This window comes from Bombina bombina, chromosome 2, assembly GCF_027579735.1.
Source record: "Bombina bombina isolate aBomBom1 chromosome 2, aBomBom1.pri, whole genome shotgun sequence".
NCBI lineage: Eukaryota > Metazoa > Chordata > Amphibia > Anura > Bombinatoridae > Bombina > Bombina bombina.
Window position 1 is genome coordinate 363,795,377 of NC_069500.1, and position 24,094 is coordinate 363,819,470.

General features: G+C 35.8%; 1 protein-coding gene across 11 annotated transcripts in view; it reads right to left on the reverse strand.

Annotated features, from left to right (window-relative positions):
- The window catches only part of PITPNM2 (phosphatidylinositol transfer protein membrane associated 2), a 545,415-nt gene that overhangs the window by 170,604 nt on the left and 350,717 nt on the right, over positions 1 to 24,094 (reverse strand). For all 11 annotated transcript variants that reach the window (XM_053701788.1, XM_053701795.1, XM_053701793.1 and 8 more), the window contains one exon: positions 7,689 to 7,922. In XM_053701788.1, coding sequence (XP_053557763.1) covers positions 7,689 to 7,922 — 234 coding nt within the window. The remainder of the gene's footprint in view (positions 1 to 7,688; positions 7,923 to 24,094) is intronic.

Sequence of the window (24,094 nt, forward strand, 5' to 3'; positions counted from 1 at the left end):
GAAACAAATTAAAGGGGACTTTCATTCATGAAGTATAAGATACTTCATGTAGAAATCTCCTTTATTTGTTTTAACCGATCACCGTTTTTAGCTGCTACAGCAGCCCATGGCTAAAAAATTTTTTTGCTAAGAGGTGACGTTTTCACCTCTTAACCAATAGCCGTGCGGTAAATCTAGCTTGGTGCCCATGGCAGCCGGATTTACTGCACGGCTATTGGCTAAGAGGTGAAAATGTCACCTATTAGCAAAAAAATTTTTTAGCCGTGGGCTGCAGTAGCAACTAAAAACGGTGATCGATTAAAACAAACAAAGGAACTTTCTACATGAAGTATCTTATACTTCATGAATGAAAGTCCCCTTTTATTTGTTTCAAAAGTCAATCCTAGCGTTTGTAAAAACGCAAGGATTTACTTTCACTTTAAGTGCAGGAGAAGTTTTGATTATTTTGCCATTTCTTGATTACATTATGAGTGTGGTTATAAACTGTATTAGAATACTGAAAATGATACTTTATTTTGAGTAACGCCCCTCAAAAAATATTTAATCAAGATAATGTTACAATGCACAAACAAAAGGTCAAAGACCTTTATATTCTTAAATGTGCCTCATCAAGACTGTAAAAAATAAAAGCTCAACAGGTATTAGCCACATATAGGAGAACAAACAGGAATATTCCTTCTCCTCTTATCTCATTCGATGATGGAAAAAGACTACCTGGTGAGTAAGCACATTTTGGACAGTTTCTGGCAACTTAAATTTATGTCACAAAATCTTAGTGTACTGGGATTGTATGCATAAATTGTGTATATACTTCTGCACATGGTCAAGTCCAAGTTAAAGAGATAGGGGCCACTTGATGTGGACAATCACTAAGGGGGATAGGGGCAACCAAACTACTTGTCCGCTGCTCCTTTAAAGGATATAGTTGCACATCAGTTGACGAGGCCTATATTAGCCAAAAGGTACATATGAGATTAACTATAATAATATCCAGGGGAGAATTACTTGATATTTCATGGCTGCAGAGCCCTTCTGGATGGAAACAGACTAAAATACTATAATGAAGGTCTCCTTTGTGAAAGGCACAATAAATAAAAGAGGCAGACAAAATTTAAAGCAATATTGTGGAAGAACATATAGCTCTGTACCCAAATCCTCAACTATAAAGTAATATAAAATGCTTCTTTAAAAATTAGATATGTTAATATAGGAAATGGCTACAGAAGAAAAAGCGCAAGTAATAAATAGTAATTTCAACATATTTTAGGTGAAATACCCCTTGGAACAGCTTTCTGAGATGTCCTGGGAGGTTTGCTAGCTAACCCACCAGCTGTAGGCAGTTGGCAATTCTCCCGAAGAACAAAGAAACAGAATGTTAAAAATAGACATTATTTAGCTAAAGATTAGCTGAAAATGTATGAGATACAAAGTCTTCATAATTATTTTATTTATCATTATCATCTTTATTCATTGATATAGAACCACAAGACCACAATGAATGAAAGTTACAAAATTGATAACAGAGACAAACCAGTGCCAAAGTTTCTAAGGGTATTGCTCCATTAAAGGGACACTCAGGTTAAATAAAATTTTCATGATTAAGATACAGCATGTCATTTTAAACAACTTTCCAATTTACTTCCATTAAAAAAAATGTGCACAGTCTTTTATATTTACATTTTTTGAGTCACCAGATCCTACTGAGCATGTGCAAGAATTCACAGACTATACGTATATGCATTTGTGATTGGCTGATTGCTGTCACATGGTACAAGGGGAGTGGAAATATACATAACTGAAATTTGTTATAAAAAAATCTACTACTCATTTGAAGTTCAGACTAAGTGCTATAGCATTGTCTTATTATCTTGCATTTGTTGATTATGCAAATCTAATGTGTTGACTGGTCCTTTAAGCATATGGGGCAAAAGCAGAAATGTCGGCTGAAACGGTCTCGGTTTGATAAGAGGTGCTCTTAAAGGATTTTTTTATTGGAAGGAATATGCTAATAAGTTACTAACTGTAAAAGCATTAGCATAGATGATTCTTGTAAGCGTGAGAGATGAGAAGATTATGTACCTCTTGTAAGAACATGAATTAGTCCCCCCCCCTAGAAAATAAATAAATACACAAACCAAAGCTGTATTTATACATTTTGACAATGAGGCCTAAAATGGCAGATTTGAAGGGTCAAGTAATTATCTTGTACCCAACTCTTTAAACAATTTATTCTGTCTGTTCCCAACCTATGGTAACGTTTTCATATAGTTGGTGTGCATCAAGCAGGACTGCATGACTAAATGAGAAAGGAATCAGGGGTAAATTAATTAAGAAAATAACATTTGACAAGTCCCTTTCACTAGTTTCTAAATGTTAATTTCTGTAGATTGAATTTTCCATTATATTTAAAGGTAAAGTACATTCTAATAGTGAAAACCTCTAAATGCAGATTCTCATACAATCAAACATTGCTTAGTGTAAGAGTGTTTGTTGTAAGATAATTAACAATCAAATGGAATTTCACCATTTCAATGTTTTTGTTAATGAGAATGCTATATTCATAAAAGCAAAATTTCCATTCCTTTGCAAAAACAAACGTTTGAATGTTCTGCTAAAATTAGATATTGGATTGGAACAAAGGAATGTAGCAAAACAGTTGCCTGTCCCTAGTGGGAACGAGCAGTACATTAGAATGGGCCTAGGGCAGTAGAAGACCTAAATACAGTAATTAAACACTTTAATACCCTATACAACAACAAACCCACAACTGTGTGCATTAATATGGGATGAGAATGTTATTTATATATATATATATGTATATATATATATATGTGTGTGTGTATAACTATATGTCTTTAAACAGTTGCTTATTCTAAAATAAAAAAAATAAAAAAGGTCAGAGACCCCCTGTACTACGTTTGATTGCTTTGGAATTTGGCTCCAAGCCCTTGGCATGTTTGTCAGGGTGAGAGTGAACTTGCTAGCATAAAGGCCTCTGTCTTAACAAGAACTGACAGAGCTGTGTTATGTCAGCCAAATGTAAATAGGATTTAACGTGAAATGCAATTTCTGAACTTCTAGAAATGTGGGGTAATGCACGAGCTCTGCCGCAACCTCATTGCACAATGGCCAGAGCTACTATAACAAAAAGGTCAGCGCCACACAGCACTCTCACAGACATGTCAGGTTAATAGCAACACAGATATTGCAAAAGTGTGTTCAGCGCTCAGATAGTTGTGTGATGTCTGGCTCTGAGTTAGTGCAATGTGAGGGTTTGTACCAAAGTAAAGTTTAGATGATAAACATTCACGTTTCTGTTGTATAATTATGTGACAAAAGGCTAATCATTTTAAGTATTAATATATATTTACATAAAAATGTATTAAAGCATTGGTTATTGGCATATAGCTATTTAACATATAGTTAAAGGGTTATGAAACCCCAAAAAAATATTTTCTGATTCCAACATACAAATTTAAAAAAAGGTTTCCAATTTGTATCAAATTTGCTTTGTTTTCATAGTATTCTTTGTTGAAGAGATACCTATGTAGGTATCTGGAGCAGTATGTGGCAGGAAATAGTGCAGCTATCTAGTGCTCTTGCAAATGGATAACATTCTTGCAAAACTGCTGCCATATAATGCTCAAAGCATGTGCACCCTCCTGAGTTTAAAGTGAATGCAAATTTTCATGAATCCTGAATCAATGCCTGGTTTTTAAAAATACTATTAAAAACAGGGGCACTTTCATTCATGAAAGTTTACATTGCAGCTTTTTTGTTAAAATACTTACCTTTTTCTTATTCCAAGCTGGACCAGCGATCCCCCCGCCCGTAGCTCTTCTGTACTTACGTTAGCAATGACGAATCCGGCTTCCTCCAATCATGGCTTCCCCCCCCAGAGCAAACATTTCCTGAGGCCACCAAGCACCAGATATATTAAGAACTGCATTGTTTGCATAGGTATATGATGCAACAGTACAATAATAAAATGTTCTAAGACAGTGTATTTTATTTATGTGCTTATCAATTATCATTAAAGGGACATTCTAATGCAAATATGACATCCTCTAAATCATAGTATGCAGGTTTTGCACTACTGTTCAGAACCGCTGCCTACTGCTGACAATCACCAGCAGTTGCCTGCTTAGGAGCTGTAATGCTTGCACCTCATGATGGCGAGTTTACCAATGTGTTTAACTAGAATCTTTATTCAGATAGAGCATACAATTGTAAACAACCTTCTAATTCACTTACATTATCTAAATGTGCACAGGCTTTTTATTTGCCACTTTGTAAGGCAGAATGTGCATGACTGATGCAGTGAGAGGGAAAATTAAATTCATTTTAAAAATTGTCAGAAAGAAATCTACTTCTCATTTAAAATTCAAACTAAGTGCTTTTGCATTGTGTTATTAATTTGCACTTATTTACTGATTATGCTATTTCTCTGTGTTTACTGGCCCTTTAACTATTCAGAGAATGTACTTTGTCCATTAGAATGTCCCTTTAAGGATTATAGCATAGTGTGAGCAGAAGTTTCCCTTTTTTATGGCAATGTTCCTTTTTTAGGAACTAGTTCAACTGTCCCCAGAAAATCTATAAGCAATGCTTTTTTTTTTAATTTCATAATCAGGTCACCCTATTCTAGTAGGCACGTGCACTATGTATTTGCCAGCACTGATTTTTCATTCTTTCCTTGCATATCTGAACTAACTTTAACGTCCTAGATACCAGGGCAATCAGTTTATTTCAAATTTCAATTTATGTCCAAGACCACCCAAAGTTAAAATAAGACCTTTCCTAAAATATCACACAGCACAGATCAATGCTTTACTGTAATGGAAACAAAATTAAGTCTCTACTGTTCAAACAAAAAACATAGAATGCACTTATAAAAGGCTATAAAATCTCGCCAGCCATAAAACACAGCCAGTAAAACAGTGTATAGCGGTAGAAGTTATTCCATGACAGCAAAGTATTGAAATTTAACACTTTGCTGCTCAGAAACTCCAAAGATTTTTTTTTTCTTTGTGAGTTGACATTTTACTTATGGAAGAGCGAGAACATTTGCTTCATCAAAGAAACTAAAAAAGATTTGTTTATGCATCCTCGGGAATAATCTGTTAACAAAAAATCCTAATATGGAAAACGAAGCACATTTGAAAATAGAAGTGAATTTAAACGTGTCTTAAAGGGACATTAAACACTTTGAGATGGTAATATAAAATGATAACTTGTATATATAAAACAACTCTGCAATATACTTTCATTATTTATTTTGTCCTCTTTGCCTGTAATTCCATTCTGAAATTGTGAGCCTTTCAGTTCCTGTTAGAAATGGAAGTGCAGAACACTGTTAAATCCAGCACAACCATTGGCTGCACACTCTAGTGACCTATTTATAACTGACCCTAATTGGCCACAGCAGAGAAGGTAACACAAGTTACAACATGGCAGCTCCCAGTGTTTTATAGACACTAAAACTTTACACTTATTTTGTCACTTTTAACTAATGAAACTTTAAACAATACATCTACAAGTTAGTCATGGACTAATCTTTTCTTTGAATGCATCATTCTATCTAGCATGTATTTAGTGTTTAATGTCCCTTTAAAATGAAATACTCTTTCTGAATCATGCAAGTTTAATTTTGAGTTTCCTTTCATCACAAAATAACTGTTATGACCATCTAAAATAATGCCGACTCAAAGTACCAGGAAACAACTGCAAATTGGTGCTGAACCTAAAGCCATTTAATGTTAAAGAATATTTAATTAATTAATTAAATGTAGGGCTGTTATACATTTGTCGCTTTCTCACTTTTTCATTATACAAATAGCAAAATTCGACAAAATGAAAAACATCTGATAAAAAAAATATACAATTCATTAGAAAAACATACTGGTTAAAAAAAAATCTATTATGGTGTAAATTATGTTATGTAATAGTTACAGAATTACAGGACAAATAAAAGCCCTTTTTAATGTTTCTTTGCACATAAGACAACACTGACGCAATTGCAGATCGTAAGGGAATTTTTATTTTTAAATCTCTGCCTACAGGTTGTTTTTTTGGGTTCTTGGAAATGAATGAAGGTATTTATCATTACACAACAATGAAGATAATCCTTCAAGCATCGATATTTAATAGAGTTTCGGGTGCTCAAGGACAAAGGGACTGTACATGAAGAATTTACACAGCCAACTGGTCTCGTTCATGAGACAAATTCCTTTCAAGACAACTGTACTTCACCCTTTTCAAAGACAGGAGGCGATGTTGTCACAGTGGCTGCTGCCTGATGTTCACTCTACATTCACTAAAAGTACAGTACCTATTTTATTAAATCATTTTATACAAATGTTTATACAATGAGCTTTATAGGTTGTTTTTTTTAAAAAGTAATCTGATATAAATAAATCTAAATTTTTACACAAATTTTAGCCAAATCATAGGATAGCAAGCCAGTACATAAACACATACTGTACAGTAGCACAAAAAGCATGGGCATTGGAAGCAGGTATAACAGGTCATACTGAGTGGGCATTCTGTATATCAGCGAATGGTTTTAAAAAAAATCATTGGTAGATGTCATAATAATAAAACAGAAAATACTTTAAAAGGGACATAAAACCCAGAACACTTTATTTTGTGATTCAGATAGAACATAACATTTTTAACAACCTTCCACTTTACTTCTATTATCTAATTTTTGCTCAAGGAGTAGCTGATTGGTGGCTGCACATATATGCCTCATGTTATTGGCTCATTGGGTGTTAGGTTAGCTACCAGTAGTGCATTGCTGCTTCTTCAACAAAGGATACCAAGCGAATGAAGCAAATTGGATAATATAAGTAAATTGTAAAGTTGTTTGAAATTGTATTCTTTATCTGAATCATGAAAGAAGAATTGTGGGTTTCATGTCCCTTTAAAGGGACAGTCTAGTCAAAATTAAACTTTCATGATTCAGATAGGACATGCATTTTTAAACAACTTTCCAATTTACTTTGATCATCAAATTTGCTTTGCTCTCTTGGTATTCTTTGTTGAAACTAAACCTAGGTAGGCTCATATGCTAATTTATAAGCCCTTTAAGGCCACCTTATCTGAATGCATTTGACAGTAGTTTTTCACAGCTAGATGGTGTAAATTCATGCATGCTATATAGATAACATTGTGCTCACACATGTGGAGTTATTTAAAAGTTGGCACTATATGCCCGAAAAGCAAGTCAATATATAATAAATAAATAATCATGTGATAAGGGGGCTGACAGAAGATGCTTAGATACAAGTAAATCACTGAGGTAAAAAGTATATTAATATAACAGTGCTGGTTATGCAAAACTGGGGAATGGGTAATAAAGGGATTATCTCTCTTTTTAAACAACAATAATTCTAGAGTAGACTGTCCCTCAGCTCAGCTTCTTGCATTACAAACCTAAAACAATTCAGCCTTCTGAGCCTATCTGTAAATGTAAACTATGACTGCCTTTTATTAGTCTTGTACCTGATCTCACACACTGCTTCATAATTTTATATAAAGTAAAAATCCCAAAGACGCAAACAAATAGGAATTATTCTAAATGTATAAAAAGCTAAAACAATAGAATCATATACTTTTATGTCAAGCTGCTTGTGAAATATGACGCTTCTCTTTAATTGGTAACCTCCTATGGAGGTGAGACTCACCAACATCATGAATAAATCTCTCAATTTTGGATTGCATTCCCCAGTAGCGGAATTCCACCTTGCATAGCTTGTAGGCGCACATGATGGGATATTGTCCAGTGTTGTTCCTCTGCTCGTCTATCCAATCATCTGATAAAGGGCCTCTCTTGGTTTTCAGTGACTTGTATAGCTTGGGATCTTCTTCTGCCTTGTACTCATGTGGAGGTATAGGATCCTTTACTATATCAATGGGATCTATCCAGGTTATATGGAAGAAATAGGAGAAACACATTATTTAAGTGAAAATATTTAGTGAACATTATACCCATTTTACATCTTTATATAAAAAAAAAAGTACATACATCCTGGGATTTTAAAATGATTACCCCTGGAACCAGGTAAAAGGAGGATGCAGTCTAGGTTAACCAGGGGCAGTAACCTGGACATGGTTTCACCAAGATGGGTCAGGGTTTGGATAGGTTATTGACTGAGCTCACAATTTGGGGCAGTCTATAAGAATGTAAGCTACTCTAACCATTTGGAAAATTGTGTTCCCTTATAAGGAAAAGAAAATTATAATTAAAAAGGGTCTGTTCAATGAAAGCTTTAGGGTGCTAAAATATATTGGAAAGATGAAAGAATAGTAAGTAAATATTCCATATAAATCATTTTTTAGAAATGGATCCCCCTTTTTATGTGGGATCCATATCTAAAGTCTAAATTCTATATAATTTACAATATTATATATTTTTTTTAAATTATATATTTGTGAATTTCATTTATAAACGTATATATACACAGGGCCTGTTTAGTCATTACAAGCAATATTATCAATATTTTTGCTGTTGAACAGATACAAATAGTGTATTTGGAACATTTATTAACAATAGAGAAATTTAAACATAAGATTTTGGGTACAAAAGTATTATGCTGTATTTTAAAAATGTATACATGGTTATCTTGTACTAATTAAAAGGTTGCACAGTATGTACATTAGGTAAGATATAAATACAATTCTGTAAAAAAAAACATTAAATATCTAGACACTTGGGGGTAGATTTACCATATATCGAGCGGACATGATTCTCTATAGCTTCACATTCTTGTGAAATGCTTGTGCAATGCCGCCCCCTGCTCACTCGCGGCCAATCGGCTGCTAGCGGGGGGTGTCAATCATCCCGATCCTATTGGATCGGTATGATTGCAGTCCGCCACCAAAAGGTGGCGGAGAAGTTAAGGAGCTGCTTCTTAACTTTCATTTCTGGCAGACCAGAAACGATAGGGCGTCGATGCAGCATCCGCTGCTTGTTAAATCGACCCCTTGATCTGTCAACAAGTAATAAACATTAGCAAGGATTGTATCTTCTGATCTCTAATACTAATGTTATATAGCAATGATTCTAACCAAAGAGTGAACAGTTTTTACCTATAGTGTTAACCTAGTGATTTAATCTCTAAATAGACATAGGGCTCGATTTATAAAACTAGGGCAGAAAGTGGCGTACATATGCGCCCTGTCCGCCCCAGCTTACCACCGCGGCCAGCAATCAGCTGCCGAAATTCAGCATTGCACAAGAGCGCTATTTTGCGCTCTTGTGCAACACTGCAGAGCTGTCAATCTCCCTGGTCGGACGAGACCGTGGAGATTGAAATTCTTCACCTAATAGGTGGAGAAGAGGCTAGGAAGCAGCGGTTTGATTACCGCTGCTTGATAAATACTGACTGCGGGTTCTGTTCTGAGAACCTGCAGTCAGATCTGGGCGAACGGCTTGATAAATCAAGCCCATAAAAGAGGTCATTCATTTATAACAAAACACGTTTGGAGGTCCTGCACTAAGACTACTGTTGTATGAGAAAAAGAGGAAATATTTAATGGTGCAAATAATGGTAACATAAAGAACAGTTATTTTCCTTAAAAGAGGGCGCCAAGCATCTAATATTAATTTATGCAACCATAAAAAAGATTTCTGATTTAGTAAGTTTTCAACAAAGGGGCCAAATAAATATATGTTGCCTGCTGATGAATAAACACGTCATCAGCAGATTACAATAGTTGTTATATGTGACTTCTCACTTAAATGCCAGAAAAAGTTTGAGTTATAAACTGAAATAAAGTGGGACGATCTCTGTCTAGTACCTCTATGAACTGTAAGGACAGGTGAAAGTAAATCATTCACATAAACCCTTGCCTGCATGTTGGTGTATATAAGTGTGACTGTTTAAAAGTGGTCAACAGACAATCCCAGCTCCCCATGTAAATAACTTATGTGTATCAAGAATGAGAAAGACGGCAAGGATTGCAAATGCATCATCTGTTTAGGAACATTTCTTAAAAAGGATACCTTCCTAACATTGAGTGAATCAGATGTTATCCTGAACTGGATCTAGACTTTTCTGAATCTCATCAACAGAAGGCACAAGTATGGCTGACATTTGTTGAAGTAGCAACTGAAACTATATAATATCTGGGTCTTGACGAACAGATTGTTTAAATAAACAAACTTTCAAATGCTATTTCCTCCTTTTTCAGTTTTCAGATAATATAGCATTTTATGATTGATTCTATTTCAATGCAGAACAGGAGCAAACAACCCCAAATATTATATCCACAATATACTGCAGCCATAGTAACCATTTGTCTAGTCCTCACTACAAAGCTTATTACATTTGAAATAAGTTGGTTCAGTGATTCTGAGTGACCGGAATATGAAAATATTTTCTAATAAGAGTATGGGAGGAATGTTTAGACATAGCTACAGCCAAAACTAGTGGCATCACAATTTGGCTTTGAAGTAAGCTGCCCCATGTGCTTTTTCAGATAAAAAGTTGATCCTTAAAGGGCAGCAACACCACATGGCAGGTCAAATCTTACACAATTCAAATAAAAGCATTAGTTATACATTTTAACATAAACCTATTGGATAATTATATATCAACACACCTAACCCTATGTGTGAACCTATAAAATATTGTATCACACCTGAAAGCAAAACATAATAAATAATATATTTAACAAATGACAAACTATATAGTGCTAGCTTTTAGGGCAAACAAAATAAATAAATAACATAATGTTTATAAAAACTCAATATGAACTTAACATAGATGGGATCTAGGAAGCTTATCCCAAATACCGAAAGCATAATATAATCAGCAAGATAACAAAACAAGAGTAATTAAATACTGTAGTTGCAAATCTTTCCAACAGGGGACAAAAGACCATTACTACAATTATTGCTGGTAATTAATCAAGTCAAATTCTAAATTTAGAGGACAAAATAATTTGCAATGTAAAAAACACAGAATATTTAGCATTTACACAACATCAGACCCTCTGATATGGAAATGGATCTTTTCATTTTCCATTCATGTGAAATACTGCACTTTCCTTACATGTTAATAAATGATATGCCAATGGTGAATGAACAAGGATTCGCCCAGTGTAATGCTTAAAAGATATTCTGTTTCCTTATACGCATGTGAACCACTCAAAGGTGCCCCTGTACTGTAAATTGCAAGAAGTACACATGACTGATGAGATAAATAACATCTGGAAGCACAGATAATGCTGTGGTATTTATTAAATAATTCTCGAGTTAACAATTTCTTAACTAATCTGTAAGTGATTACAAGCTTTTTACCTAGAGCTCCCGCAACCATACAAAGCCTTGAAGCTTAAAGGGACATTGTAGACTAGATTTTTCTTTTGCATAAATGTTTTGTAGATTATGCATTTATGTTGCCCATCTACGAGTGTTTTTGTAAAAATGTATAGTTGTGCTGATTTTCAGACTCCTAACCAAGCCCCAAAGTGTTAGATGTATACTGATGTCTACAGATTCCTGCGGCTCCTGTTTGTGTAATCTGTCTTTTCATATGCAGGGAAGGGGGGAGTGTCTGCTGTTCCTGTTTTCCCAGCCCCTTTCACTTGGTGTCCCAGTATAACCTCATCAACGGTGCTAAACTCGAGCTTCTAAGTAAGTTTTTAAAAGGTTTTATACTGATTTTTTTAGATCAATATCTGTGCATATTCTTCTTTATAGTAGTGTCTATTAAATGTAGTTATATGAAAATTGCTGTATATTGTCCCTTTAACCATAAGCTGCCAGGTTTACTTGCTCTCAAATAGCTGGGCGATACTAAGCTCCCTATAATACTGTTCTTTCTTAGTTAAAAACAAAAGCCTTAAGGGGACATGAAAGTCAAAATTAAACTTTTATAGTTTAGACAGAGTATGCAATTTTAAGACTATCCAAGTTACTTCTATTATAAAATGTACTTTGTTCACTTGCTATCATTTGTTGAAAAGCATACCTAGATATCATTAGAAGCTGTAATGGATTACTGAGATATAGCTAGTGATTGGTGGCTACAAATATATGTCATTGGCTCACCATATGTGCTCTGAGTAGTGCTCCACTGGAGCTGAATTACAGGTGAATTGTAGGTGATTTGAAATCTTTCACTAGCTATGCATTATCCAGGGCCAAACCCAGTGCGTATCTCCTGCAAGAGCCGAGTTAGCCCTGCACAATGCATAGTTAATGCTGCATACAATTCACCTGCAATGTTCCTATTTTAGGTGAATTGTACACAGTATTAACTATGCATTATGCAGGGCTAACTCAGTTCTTTTTGCAGAAGATACTCATTTAGTCAATGGCAGGAATTGAAATGTTTCACCTCTTAATGAATAGACCCTCTTCTTAAGGTCTTATGATAAAAAAATCTTGTCGGCATGGAGAGAAGTCATGCAAAATGTATGGGGGCTCTTTTTGAGCATTTAATGGCAATGTAGGGGTTTCTCTTTCACATCCAGAAACCTGAATAACTAGAAAAACAGTTATCAAGCCAAAAATTGCTTTTATAAAATTATTGCAAGGGCCTCGCAGCACTGGCCCATAGTTAAATGCAAACAATAGAGCAATAATACAATTAAAGCATTTTATTTTATGCTCCCTTATACAGGCTAAATATTAACCCCTTAACTGCTGGGCCATTTCCAATTCCTGTGCTCAGCTGCTCTGGCATTTAGATGTTGCTCACATTTAAGCACTACTGTAGGTCATTTTTCAGTGAGAAACCCACACATATTATATATTGATGTTTTTTTCAGGAGAACCAGTAGGTTCACACTATAACTTCATTTGCTGTATATACACTAAGGGCTCGATTTATCAAACACGGGCGGACATATTCACCCCTGAAGGTCTTGATAAATCCTGACTGCCGATTCACTTGTGTGAACCTGCAGTCAAAGGAGAGAGAAGGGCTTGATAAATCGAGGCCTATATATGGCCAAAAGTATATGGACAACCCCACTAATTATTGAGTTCAGATGTTTCAGCCACACCAATTACTAACTGGTGCATAAAATCGAGCACATAGCCATGAAGTCTCCATAGACAAACACTTCAAATACAACTGGTCATATTGAAGAGCTTAGTGACTTTAAGCAAGGCACTGTCAAAGTAGGCCACCTCTGCCACAAATCCGTTTTTGTGACATTTCTGCCCCAGTCAACTGTAAGTGCTATTATTCTGAAGTGGAAGGGTTTAGCAGCAACAACAGCCCAACGAAAGTAGCAGACCACGCAAACTCGCAGAGCAGGGCTGTTGAGTGTTCAAGTGGATAATACGTACAAATCTCCTATCAGCTGTTGCATCACTATAGAGTTCCAAAATGCCTCTGGAAGAAAGAACTGTGTATCAGGAGCTTCATAAAATAGGTTTCCATTGCTGAGCAGTTGTACACAAGCCTCACAGCAACATGCATAATGGCAAGCATCAGCTGGGAGCAGTGTAAAGCTCACTGCCACTGGACTCTGCAGCAGTGCAAATGTGTTATCTGGAGTGATGAATCACAGTTCACTGGCGGTCTGATGAATGAATCTGCCAGTAGATCGCTACCTACTGGAATGTACAGTGCCTACTGTTAAGTTTGCTGGAGGAGGGATAATGGTCCCAGGCTCTTTTTGAGGGTTCCTTCTAGGCCTATTGGTTCCAGTGAAGGGTTATGCTAAAGGATGCAAAGCCATTTTATACAATTGGGTGCTTTGAACTTTGTGGCAACAGTTTGGGGACTGCCCTATCCTGCTCCAGCATGACTGTGCCCCAGTGATTAAAGTGAGGTCCATGAGGAAATGATGAGTTTGGTATGAAGGAACTCAAGTAGACTGCACACAGCTATGACCTAAACACCATTGAAAACTTTTCTGATAAATTGGAATGCCAATTGCAAACCATACCTTTTTGTCCAACATCAGTGTTTGACCTTACAAATGCACTTTAAGTTCAATGGACACAATCTATATTCTTGTAGAAAGCCTTCCCAAAAGAGTTACGGTTGTTATAGTCGAAAAGTAATGGGAGGGGGGGGGGGGCAACTCTATATTAATACCCATGGTTTTGGAATGGGATGTCAAATGTCCAACAAGCTCATATAGTTTTTATGATCAGGTGTCAACATACTTTTGACCATATATTGTATTATGACAATGAGCAATCTATAACAAAATTGTAATAAACAAAAATGTAAACAATAGTATGGTTTATCCCCATATATAAGGGCCTTTAGGTAATTTATAAAACTTTGAACTGCACAAATGGGCTCCCATGAGCCTCTACTCAAATAAATGAATATTTATTTATGCTAGGTAGTCACTTACCACAGTGATCACCTAGATATTAAAACCTTTATAGGGGCTTTATTCTGAAGTCACTTACCACAGTGATCACCTAGCTATTAAAACATTTATAGGGGCTTTATTCTGAAGAAGGGCTTCTAGGCTTTAAAACAAAGTGTCTTGGGTGACTTTAGCACTTTTGAATGTCATATTATAACCTTAAATGACCAGTTCACTCAGGAGAGGGAGATACCTAGCTGCAGTAACACTGTTGTACAATCTAAAATTCATGTATAAACATATACTGTATATTGCAATATAAAACCCTTCCCCCCCCCCCCCCCCTTGTTCCATAGACTTTGGTCTTGGCGCTCCTGGAACGCCCTGATAAAAAGTCTGGGCAACAAAGATTTAATAGCACGCCCACTGACCAATTAATTTTAGTTATTTGATTATATGCAAATATTCTCTATTCCTTAGTGTGCATGTGCAAGCTGCGCGATGCAGTGGTTGAGCTTCATCTTTGGTTATTTTTATTAGCGCATGAGTGTGTTAGATGCCAAAATGTTCTTTTTTTTTTTTAAATATTGTTCGTGGTACAAGTCTGCTGCAGGTGAATCTTAAGGAAGGGCACCTGACAAAACTTCCCTGAAGTAATTCAAGTCATGATAAATTTTAAAGGGACAGTCAAGTCAAAATTAAGCTTTCATAATTCAGATAGAGCACACAATTTTAAACAACTTTCCAATTCACTTCAATTATTTAAAATGTGCACAATCTTTTTATATGCACACTTTCCGAGGCACCAGCTCCTACTGAGCATGTGCAAGATTAACAGGATATATGTATATGCATTTTGTGACTGGTTGATGTCTGATCTTCTGACAATAAATTAAACACTTCTTCTAGATGCGGTAGGTCACTAGTGGTGATGTCATCCTTATGTGCTGAAGCATGCGCTATATTATGAAGAAAGCTAGACGTTAGTATAGATATTATACTTCTGGGTATCGGTTAGGAATATAACAAATGGGAGGTTTAAAAAAAAAAAAAAAAAAATGATGTAATGAAAACGAAGCTCCAAAGTTTTAGATGCATACTGATGCTTCTGTTTGTATAATGGGACTTTTCATATGCAAGGGAGAGGGGATGTTCTGCTATCAGCCCCTTTCAGCGGGTGTCACAGCCGAACATCACCAACAGTGCTAAATTTGGTGCTTCTAAGTAATTATATAAAAGGTTTTATACTGGATTTTTATATCAGTATCTGTGCATATTATAGTCTATTACATGCAGTTAAATGAAAATTAGTGTATACTGCTCCTTTAAAGTACCCCTTCCAGGCCAGATATCCATTATAGCTTAAAGGGACATGCCAGCCACATTTTTTCTTTAATGATTTAGAAAGAGAATGCAATGTTAAACATCTTTCTAATTTACTTATATTATCTAATTTGTTTTATTCTCTTGATATTCTTTGATGAAAAGCATATCTAGCTCACTAGCTGATTGGTTGCTGCACATAGAGGCATCATGTGATTGGCTCACCATGTGCATTGCTTTTTCTTCAAATAAGGATATTTAAAAAATGAAGCAAAATAAATTATGGAAGTAAATTGTAATGTTGTTTAAATTTCTATTCTCTATCTGAATCATGAAAAAAAGATTTTGGGTTTAGTGGCCCTTTAACTAAAGCACAGGTGAAATAATCATCTGATGGGTGAGAGCAGCTGATTATTTCACCTGTGCTCTAGCTCAGCTATAATGATAACCTGGCCTGTTGGGGGTACTTGAAGTTGAGAAACACTGTAGCTGCAGCAGCTCGGCGCTTCTAGATTTTGTGACATCACTACTCCCATGTGCCAACTTTCTTGCTGCCTTCTATAATTTACTGTGTCATTTATGTTACTATGCTCAGTGGCAGTAAGGTTAAAAGACACTGAAGTCAGAAAACAAACTACAATATTTGAAAATGAATTATTTAAATTGTATTTTTGAACTATATTTCTGTTAAAGATTTGCAGCTAGAGTTATTATAACATTGAGAGTGGTTATGCCTTTGTTCTCATTTCTTGTTATGAGCTGTATGACACAACCAGCGTGGCTAAAAATCAATGATATTTTTTTTATTTATTTTTAAAAAGTAAAAAAACAAAATCTGATTTTTTTTTTTTTAAATTTAAATAAGATTTTGTTTTATAATTAAAATGCTTTTTGAGGAAAAATGTAAATAAAGATAGTTTGTATTTTAGATCCATTATAATCTAAAGGTTATTCATCCTGAAGCTGCAATATAGATTAGTTTGTAGTTATATTGCAAGATGTTGTTTATTCATGGTCACAATGCCGTGCTCTCCCCAAGGTTTCTGTCAGATTATTTTGGGCAATGTATCTATCTGGGGGTCGATCCGATATAAAGCGTCGCCCGCAAAAGCCGGCGACGCCAATAATTGCGCGGATTTGGTATCCTATATACGGCGTAAGCTAGAAGTTACGCGCGTATATTTCTGCCGTCGCCCGCAGTTTTTTGGGCCATAGGCAGGTATACCAAACCCGCGCAGTTTGGTATCCAATATGCAGCGTAAGGACTTACGTGGCGAAAATGGAGAAAACTTACTCCATTTTCACCTCGCCACAAAAAGCAGCCGTAAGAAGCCTTACGCTGACTATTGGAGCCCCGTAACTCCCTAAACTAGCTGCTAAAATAAACCTAACACCTAACGCATGCGCAATGTCTATCTCCCTGTCAACCGCGATCTTCTAAAATAAACCTAACACCTAACGCATGCGCAATGTCTATCTCCCTGTCAACCGCGATCTTCTAAAATAAACCTAACACCTAACGCATGCGCAATGTCTATCTCCCTGTCAACCGCGATCCCCCCCCCGAAATCCCTAATAAAGTTATTACCCCCTAAAACGCCGCTCCCGGACCCCGCCGCCATCTACATAAACTAACCCCCTACTGTGAGCCCCTAAAACCGCCGCCATCTACCTTATCTATCCCGTAATCTGACCCCTTACACCGCCGCCACCTATATAAAAATTATTAACCCCTAATTTAATCTACCTACCCCGCCGCCAGCTATGTTATCTATATTAACCCTAAGTATATTATAGTTAATATAGTTATTACATTATATATATTAACTATATTAACCCTAATTATATTAGGGTTAATATAGTTAATATAGTTACTATAGTATTTATATTAACTATATTAACTCTATCTAACCCTAACACCCCTAACTAAATTTATATTAAATTAATCTAATTAATTTATAAACTAAAATATTCCTATTTAAATCTAAATACTTACCTATAAAATAAACCCTAAGATAGCTACAATATAATTAATAATTACATTGTAGCTATGTTAGGGTTAATATTTATTTTACAGGTAAATAGTTAATTATTTTAACTAGGTATAATAGATATTAAATAGTTATTAACTATTTAATATCTACCTAGTTAAAATAATTACCCAATTACCTGTAAAATAAATCCTAACCTAAGTTACAAATACACCTACACTATCAATAAATTTAATAAACTACAAACATCTATCTAAAAATACAATTAAATTAACTAAACTAAATTACAAAAAAAAAACAAACACTAAATTACAAAAAATAAAAAAAAGATTACAAGATTTTTAAGCTAATTACACCTATTCTAAGCCCCCTAATAAAATAATAAACCCCCAAAATAACAAAAATTCCCTGCCCTATTCTAAATTAAACAAATTTCAAAGCTCTTTACCTTACCAGCCCTTAAAAGGGCCTTTTGTGGGGCATGCCCCAAAGAATTCAGCTCTTTTGCATTCAACAAATACAATCCCCCCCCCCATTACAACCCACCACCCACATACCCCTATTCTAAACCCACCCAAACCCCCCTTAAAAAATCCTAACACTACCCCCCTGAAGATCTCCCTACCTTGTCTTCACCACACCGGGCCGAACTCCTGATCCGATCCGGGCGATGTCGTCCTCCAAGCGGCAAAGAAGAATTCTTCCTCCGGCGACGTCTTCCTCCAAGCGGCAGCAAAGTCTTCATTCTTCTGGCGGCATCTTTAATCTTCTTTCTTCGCTCCGCCGCCGCGGAGCATCCATCCCGGCCGACTGCTAAACTTGGAATGAGGTACCTTTAAATGACGTCATCCAAGATGGCGTCCGCCGAATTCCGATTGGCTGATAGGATCCGATCAGCCAATAGAATGCAAGCTCAATCTGATTGGCTGATTGGATCAGCCAATTGGATTGAACTTGAATCTGATTGGCTGATTCAATCAGCCAATCAGATTTTTTTAACTTAATTCCGATTGGCTGATAGAATCCTATCAGCCAATCGGAATTCGGCGGACGCCATCTTGGATGACGTCATTTAAAGGTACCTCATTCCAAGTTTAGCAGTCGGCCGGGATGGATGCTCCGCGGCGGCGGAGCGAAGAAAGAAGATTGAAGATGCCGCCGGAAGAATGAAGACTTTGCTGCCGCTTGGAGGAAGACGTCGCCGGAGGAAGAATTCTTCTTTGCCGCTTGGAGGACGACATCGCCCGGATCGGATCAGGAGTTCGGCCCGGTGTGGTGAAGACAAGGTAGGGAGATCTTCAGGGGGGTAGTGTTAGGATTTTTTAAGGGGGGTTTGGGTGGGTTTAGAATAGGGGTAATGTGGGTGGTGGGTTGTAATGGGGGGGGGGATTGTATTTGTTGAATGCAAAAGAGCTGAATTCTTTGGGGCATGCCCCACAAAAGGCCCTTTTAAGGGCTGGTAAGGTAAAGAGCTTTGAAATATGTTTAATTTAGAATAGGGCAGGGATTTTTTTTTATTTTGGGGGTTTATTATTTTATTAGGGGGCTTAGAATAGGTGTAATTAGCTTAAAAATCTTGTAATCTTTTTTTTATTTTTTGTAATTTAGTTTAGTTAATTTAATTGTATTTTTAGATAGATGTTTGTACTTTATTTAATTTATTGATAGTGTAGGTGTATTTGTAACTTAGGTTAGTATTTATTTTACAGGTAATTGGGTAATTATTTTAACTAGGTAGATATTAAATAGTTAATAACTATTTAATATCTATTATACCTAGTTAAAATAATTAACAATTTACCTGTAAAATAAATATTAACCCTAACATAGCTACAATGTAATTATTAATTATATTGTAGCTATCTTAGGGTTTATTTTATAGGTAAGTATTTAGATTTAAATAGGAATATTTTAGTTTATAAATTAATTAGATTAATTTAATATAAATATAGTTAGGGGTGTTAGTGTTAGATAGAGTTAATATAGTTAATATAAATACTATAGTAACTATATTAACCCTAATATAATTAGAGTTAATATAGTTAATATATATAATGTAATAACTATATTAACTATAATATACTTAGGGTTAATATAGATAATATAGCTGGCGGCGGGGTAGGTAGATTAAATTAGGGGTTAATCATTTTAATAGAGATGGCGGCGGTGTAAGGGGCTTACATTAGGGGTTAATCATTTTAATATAGATGGCGGCGGTGTTAGGGGCTCACTTTAGGGGGTTATAGATATAATATAGCTGGCGGCGGGGTACGGGAGCGGCGGTTTAGGGGTTAATAACTTTATTAGGTTGCGGCGGGGTAAAGGAGCAGCGGTTTAGGGGTTAATAGCTTTTTTATTGTTAGGCTAGTGAGGGGGGATAGCGGATAGAGGGTTAGACAGTGCGGGCTATGTTAGGGAGGCGTGTTAGACAGTGCGGGCTATGTTAGGGAGGCGTGTTAGACAGTGCGGGCTATGTTAGGGAGGCGTGTTAGACAGTGCGGGTGTTTTAGACTTTAGTCAGGTTTTATAGGCGCCGGCAGATTCTAACGTGGCGCAAGTCACTGGCGACGCCAGAAATTTGTACTTACGCAGATTTCTGGACATCGCTGGTTTGTGAGACTTACGGCACGTTAGCATCTGACGGCGACCTATATGGGATGGCTCGAGTTGCGAGCTGAAACTGCGGGCGACGCCGGTTCCCTCGCTTGCGCCGCAAACTGCGATCGATATCGGATCGCGCCCCTTGAAGATATCATCACATATTGTAGTTCTCAAAACTGTGAACTTGTGTCTGCAGAAATAGCAACAAAAATGTTATAAAATAAATATACAGGTAGCCCTCAGTTTACGCCGGGGTTAGGTTCCAGAAGGAATGGTTGTAAATTGAAACCGTTGTAAATTGAAACCCAGTTTATAATGTAAGTCAATGGAAAGTAAGGGAGTTAGGTTCCAGGCCCCTCTCAAAATTGTCATAAGTAACACCTAATACATTATTTTTAAAGCTTTGAAATTAAGACTTTAACCTCTTAAGGACATATGACGGATTTTTTCCGTCATAAAACCATTGAGCAAACTGAAAGCTGTGTCCTTAAAGGGTTAAATGCTAAACAACATTATAAACCTAATAAAATAATCACGCAACACAGAATATATAATTAAACTAAGTTTAATTAACAAAAACATTTGCTAAACAGCATTATAAACCTAATAAAATAATCACACAACACAGACTTCACTTGTATTTTTCTGCAAACAGTTCTTTCTATGCATTCCAATCTGGACTGATTTATAGACAGGAAGATCTTGTTCCTTTGTTCTGGTTAAACTGATTAATCTCAGCTTGCTTGGCTTTGCTGCAACACAAGCGGACAGCTCCATCTACTGGCTATTTTAATAAATGCACTGCTTCTCAATGCTTTTCAATAGCAGTCACATGACTGGGAAAAAGGTTGCTATTCTGAAACGGTGCAAATTGAACCGTTGTAAAACGAGGGCCACCTGTATGGAGTTGAGAAATAGACCTTAAAGGGACATAATCATGAAAGAAAATGTTTGGGTTTCAGATAGAGCATAAAATTTACAGATTCACTTCTATTAACAAATTTGCTTCATTCCCATGGTACCCTTTTTTAACCCTTATATAACACACTTGTTGGTACTTTTTTTCTGTGATCACCCCTGTTTTTATTTGTGTCCCATTGCACACACAGTACAAGCAGATAGGGTCCTCCTCTTGTATAGATGACAAATCTGCTTGTTTTTCAATAGCGATTGCATGGTGGAGATGTTAAAGATGCAATCAACAACTGTTTCCTACAGTAATATACGTGCCTGGCAATGGGTGACATCTGTAATAACACCTTTTATTTTTGAAGTGTCATTTAAAGTTAAAAGGACACTGAACCCCAATTGTTTATTTTATGATTCAGATAGAGCATGCAATTTTAAGCAACTTAATAATTTACTCCTATTATCAAATTTTCTTTGTTCTCTATAAATCTTTATGTGAAAGGAGGAGAAAAATAATCACTATCTTATTAATAACAATTTAAATAGTTTTATTTAACCAAAACAATAACATAATATCTCATTGTTAAAGGGACAGTCTACACAAAAATTGTTATCGTTTAAAAACATAGATAACGCCTTTACTACCCATTCCCCAGCTTTGCACAACCAACATTGTTATATTAATATACTATATAACATTTAAACCTCTACATTTCTGCCTGTTTCAAAGGCTCTATTGACAGCCTCTTAATCGCATGCTTTTGTATTTGCTTTTCACAACAGGAGACTGATACTTCATGTGGACCATATAGATAACATTGTGTTCACCCCCGGGAATTTATTTAAGAGTTTGCACAACACAATACTAAATGCAACTCAAAAGATTTTAAATAGTCGCAGTCATGTGATCAGGGGGCTGTCAGAGGATGCTTAGATACAAGGTAATCACAGAGGTAAAAAGTATATTAATATAACTGTGTTGGTTGTGCAAAACTGGGGAATGGGTAATAAACCCCTCGGGTTTCTTTTCTTTTACTCCCCCACCCGATATATATAATTTCTCCCATTTGACTTTGGTCCCTGTGATCGGCAGAACTTCAATATTTGTTCCTATTGTCAATCAATGTCCCAACTCTATCACTGCAATGACTAAAATCATCATTGTTGTTCCCAACTTCATCTCCTCAGAAAAGGATCAATAGAAACATGATCTGGTCTAATATCACATGTGATGTGATAACTCAGCTTGTAAACTAGGGGGGTTCATGTCAGTATCCTTAGAACCTAAAGGACTACTAAATACAGTAGAATTGCATAATCAACAAGTGCATAATAAAAATGCAATGCAATAGCACTTAGCTTGAATTTTAAATGAGCAGAAGAATTTAAAAATTGACTTTGATTTTCCAGCCCTCTGTACCATGTGAGCCATCAGCCAATCACAGACTCATACATATACACTGTGAATTTTTGAACATGCTCAGTAGAAACTGGTGCCTTAGAAAGTGTAATGCACAATTTGATAATGGAAGTAAACTGGAAAGTCTCCTAAACTTGCATTCATCCATTTATCTGTATCATGAAAGTTTAATTTGGACTTAAGTGTCCCTTTAACTGGCTCTGCCTCAGTATCAGAGACTGTAACATTTCTATTTATTTTTTTAGAGCTACTCTTGCTATCCTTGCACCTCATTGGAGTTCTATATCTCTACTGACAAACATATACTGTGCCCATATCAAAATCTGATCATCACACTTGTGCATACTGTAGTATGCTTAACTGCTATTTATATTATTCATACAGTAATTTACATTATCTTCCACTTTAGAGGTTGGGAATTAGTTAATCTTCTGTTCTCTGGGAGTCCTTTTCAGGTAATGAAATCTTTCTCATGTCCCTTGCTTGTTTTTTTCCATTAGTTCTGGCATACAGAGTCTAGGGAAATTTGGAAGAACTTATCTGTTTAATTTCCATTAACAGATATTGTTTTTTACATTTTAAGAGACATGAAAGAGACATGAAACCCAACATTTCTCTTTCACGATTCAGATAGATCATAACATTTTAAACAATTTTTCCAATTTATTTCTAGTATATCATTTGCTTCATTTTCTTGGTATCCTTTGTTGAAGGGGCAGTAATGCTCTACTGGGAGCTAGCTGAAAGCCAATGACAAGAGGCAAATATTTGCAGCCATTAATTAGCAGTTTTTGACCCTACTTACGTATACTTTTCAACAAAAGGATACAAAGAGAACTAAACAAATTAGATAACAGGAATACATTAAAAAGCTTGTTAAAATGGTATGCTCTATCTGAATCATGAAATAAAATTGTGCTTCATGTCACTTTAAGTAAGAACCCCAACATTTTGACAATAAAGGAATATGAAATCCCAACCAGAAAGAGCATACATTTTTTTTAACGTTTCCATTTGACTTATTTTATAAAATGGGCTTTGTTCCCATGGTATTCTTTGTTGAAGAGATAGCTAGGTAGGTCTCTGGAGCACTACATGGCAGGAAATAGTGCTGCCATCTAGTGCTCTTGCAAATGGATAACATTTCTAAACAAATGCTGGCATATAGACCTGTGCACGCTCCCGAAATTACATCCCTGCTTTTCAACAAAGATACCAAGAGAACTAAGAAAATTGAATAGAAGTAAATTCAAAACTCGTTAAAAATTGCAGTCTCTATCTGAATCATTTAGGATGTTGGGTTTCAGATCACTTTAACCAAATTGATTTTTGCTAAAAGAATATAAGTGGAGGGCGCTAATAAAAGCTAAAGATCCAAATTGACCAATTATTTATGTTTTTATATTTATAAAGCAATGTGCACATCATTAATACCATGAATAAGTGAAAGAAAAGGCACAACCAATTACCCACCATTAAGATAAATCATTTCAGAACTTTTTCCACCTTTAGTGTGACCTATAAACTGTACAACTCAATTGAAAAACAAACTGAAATC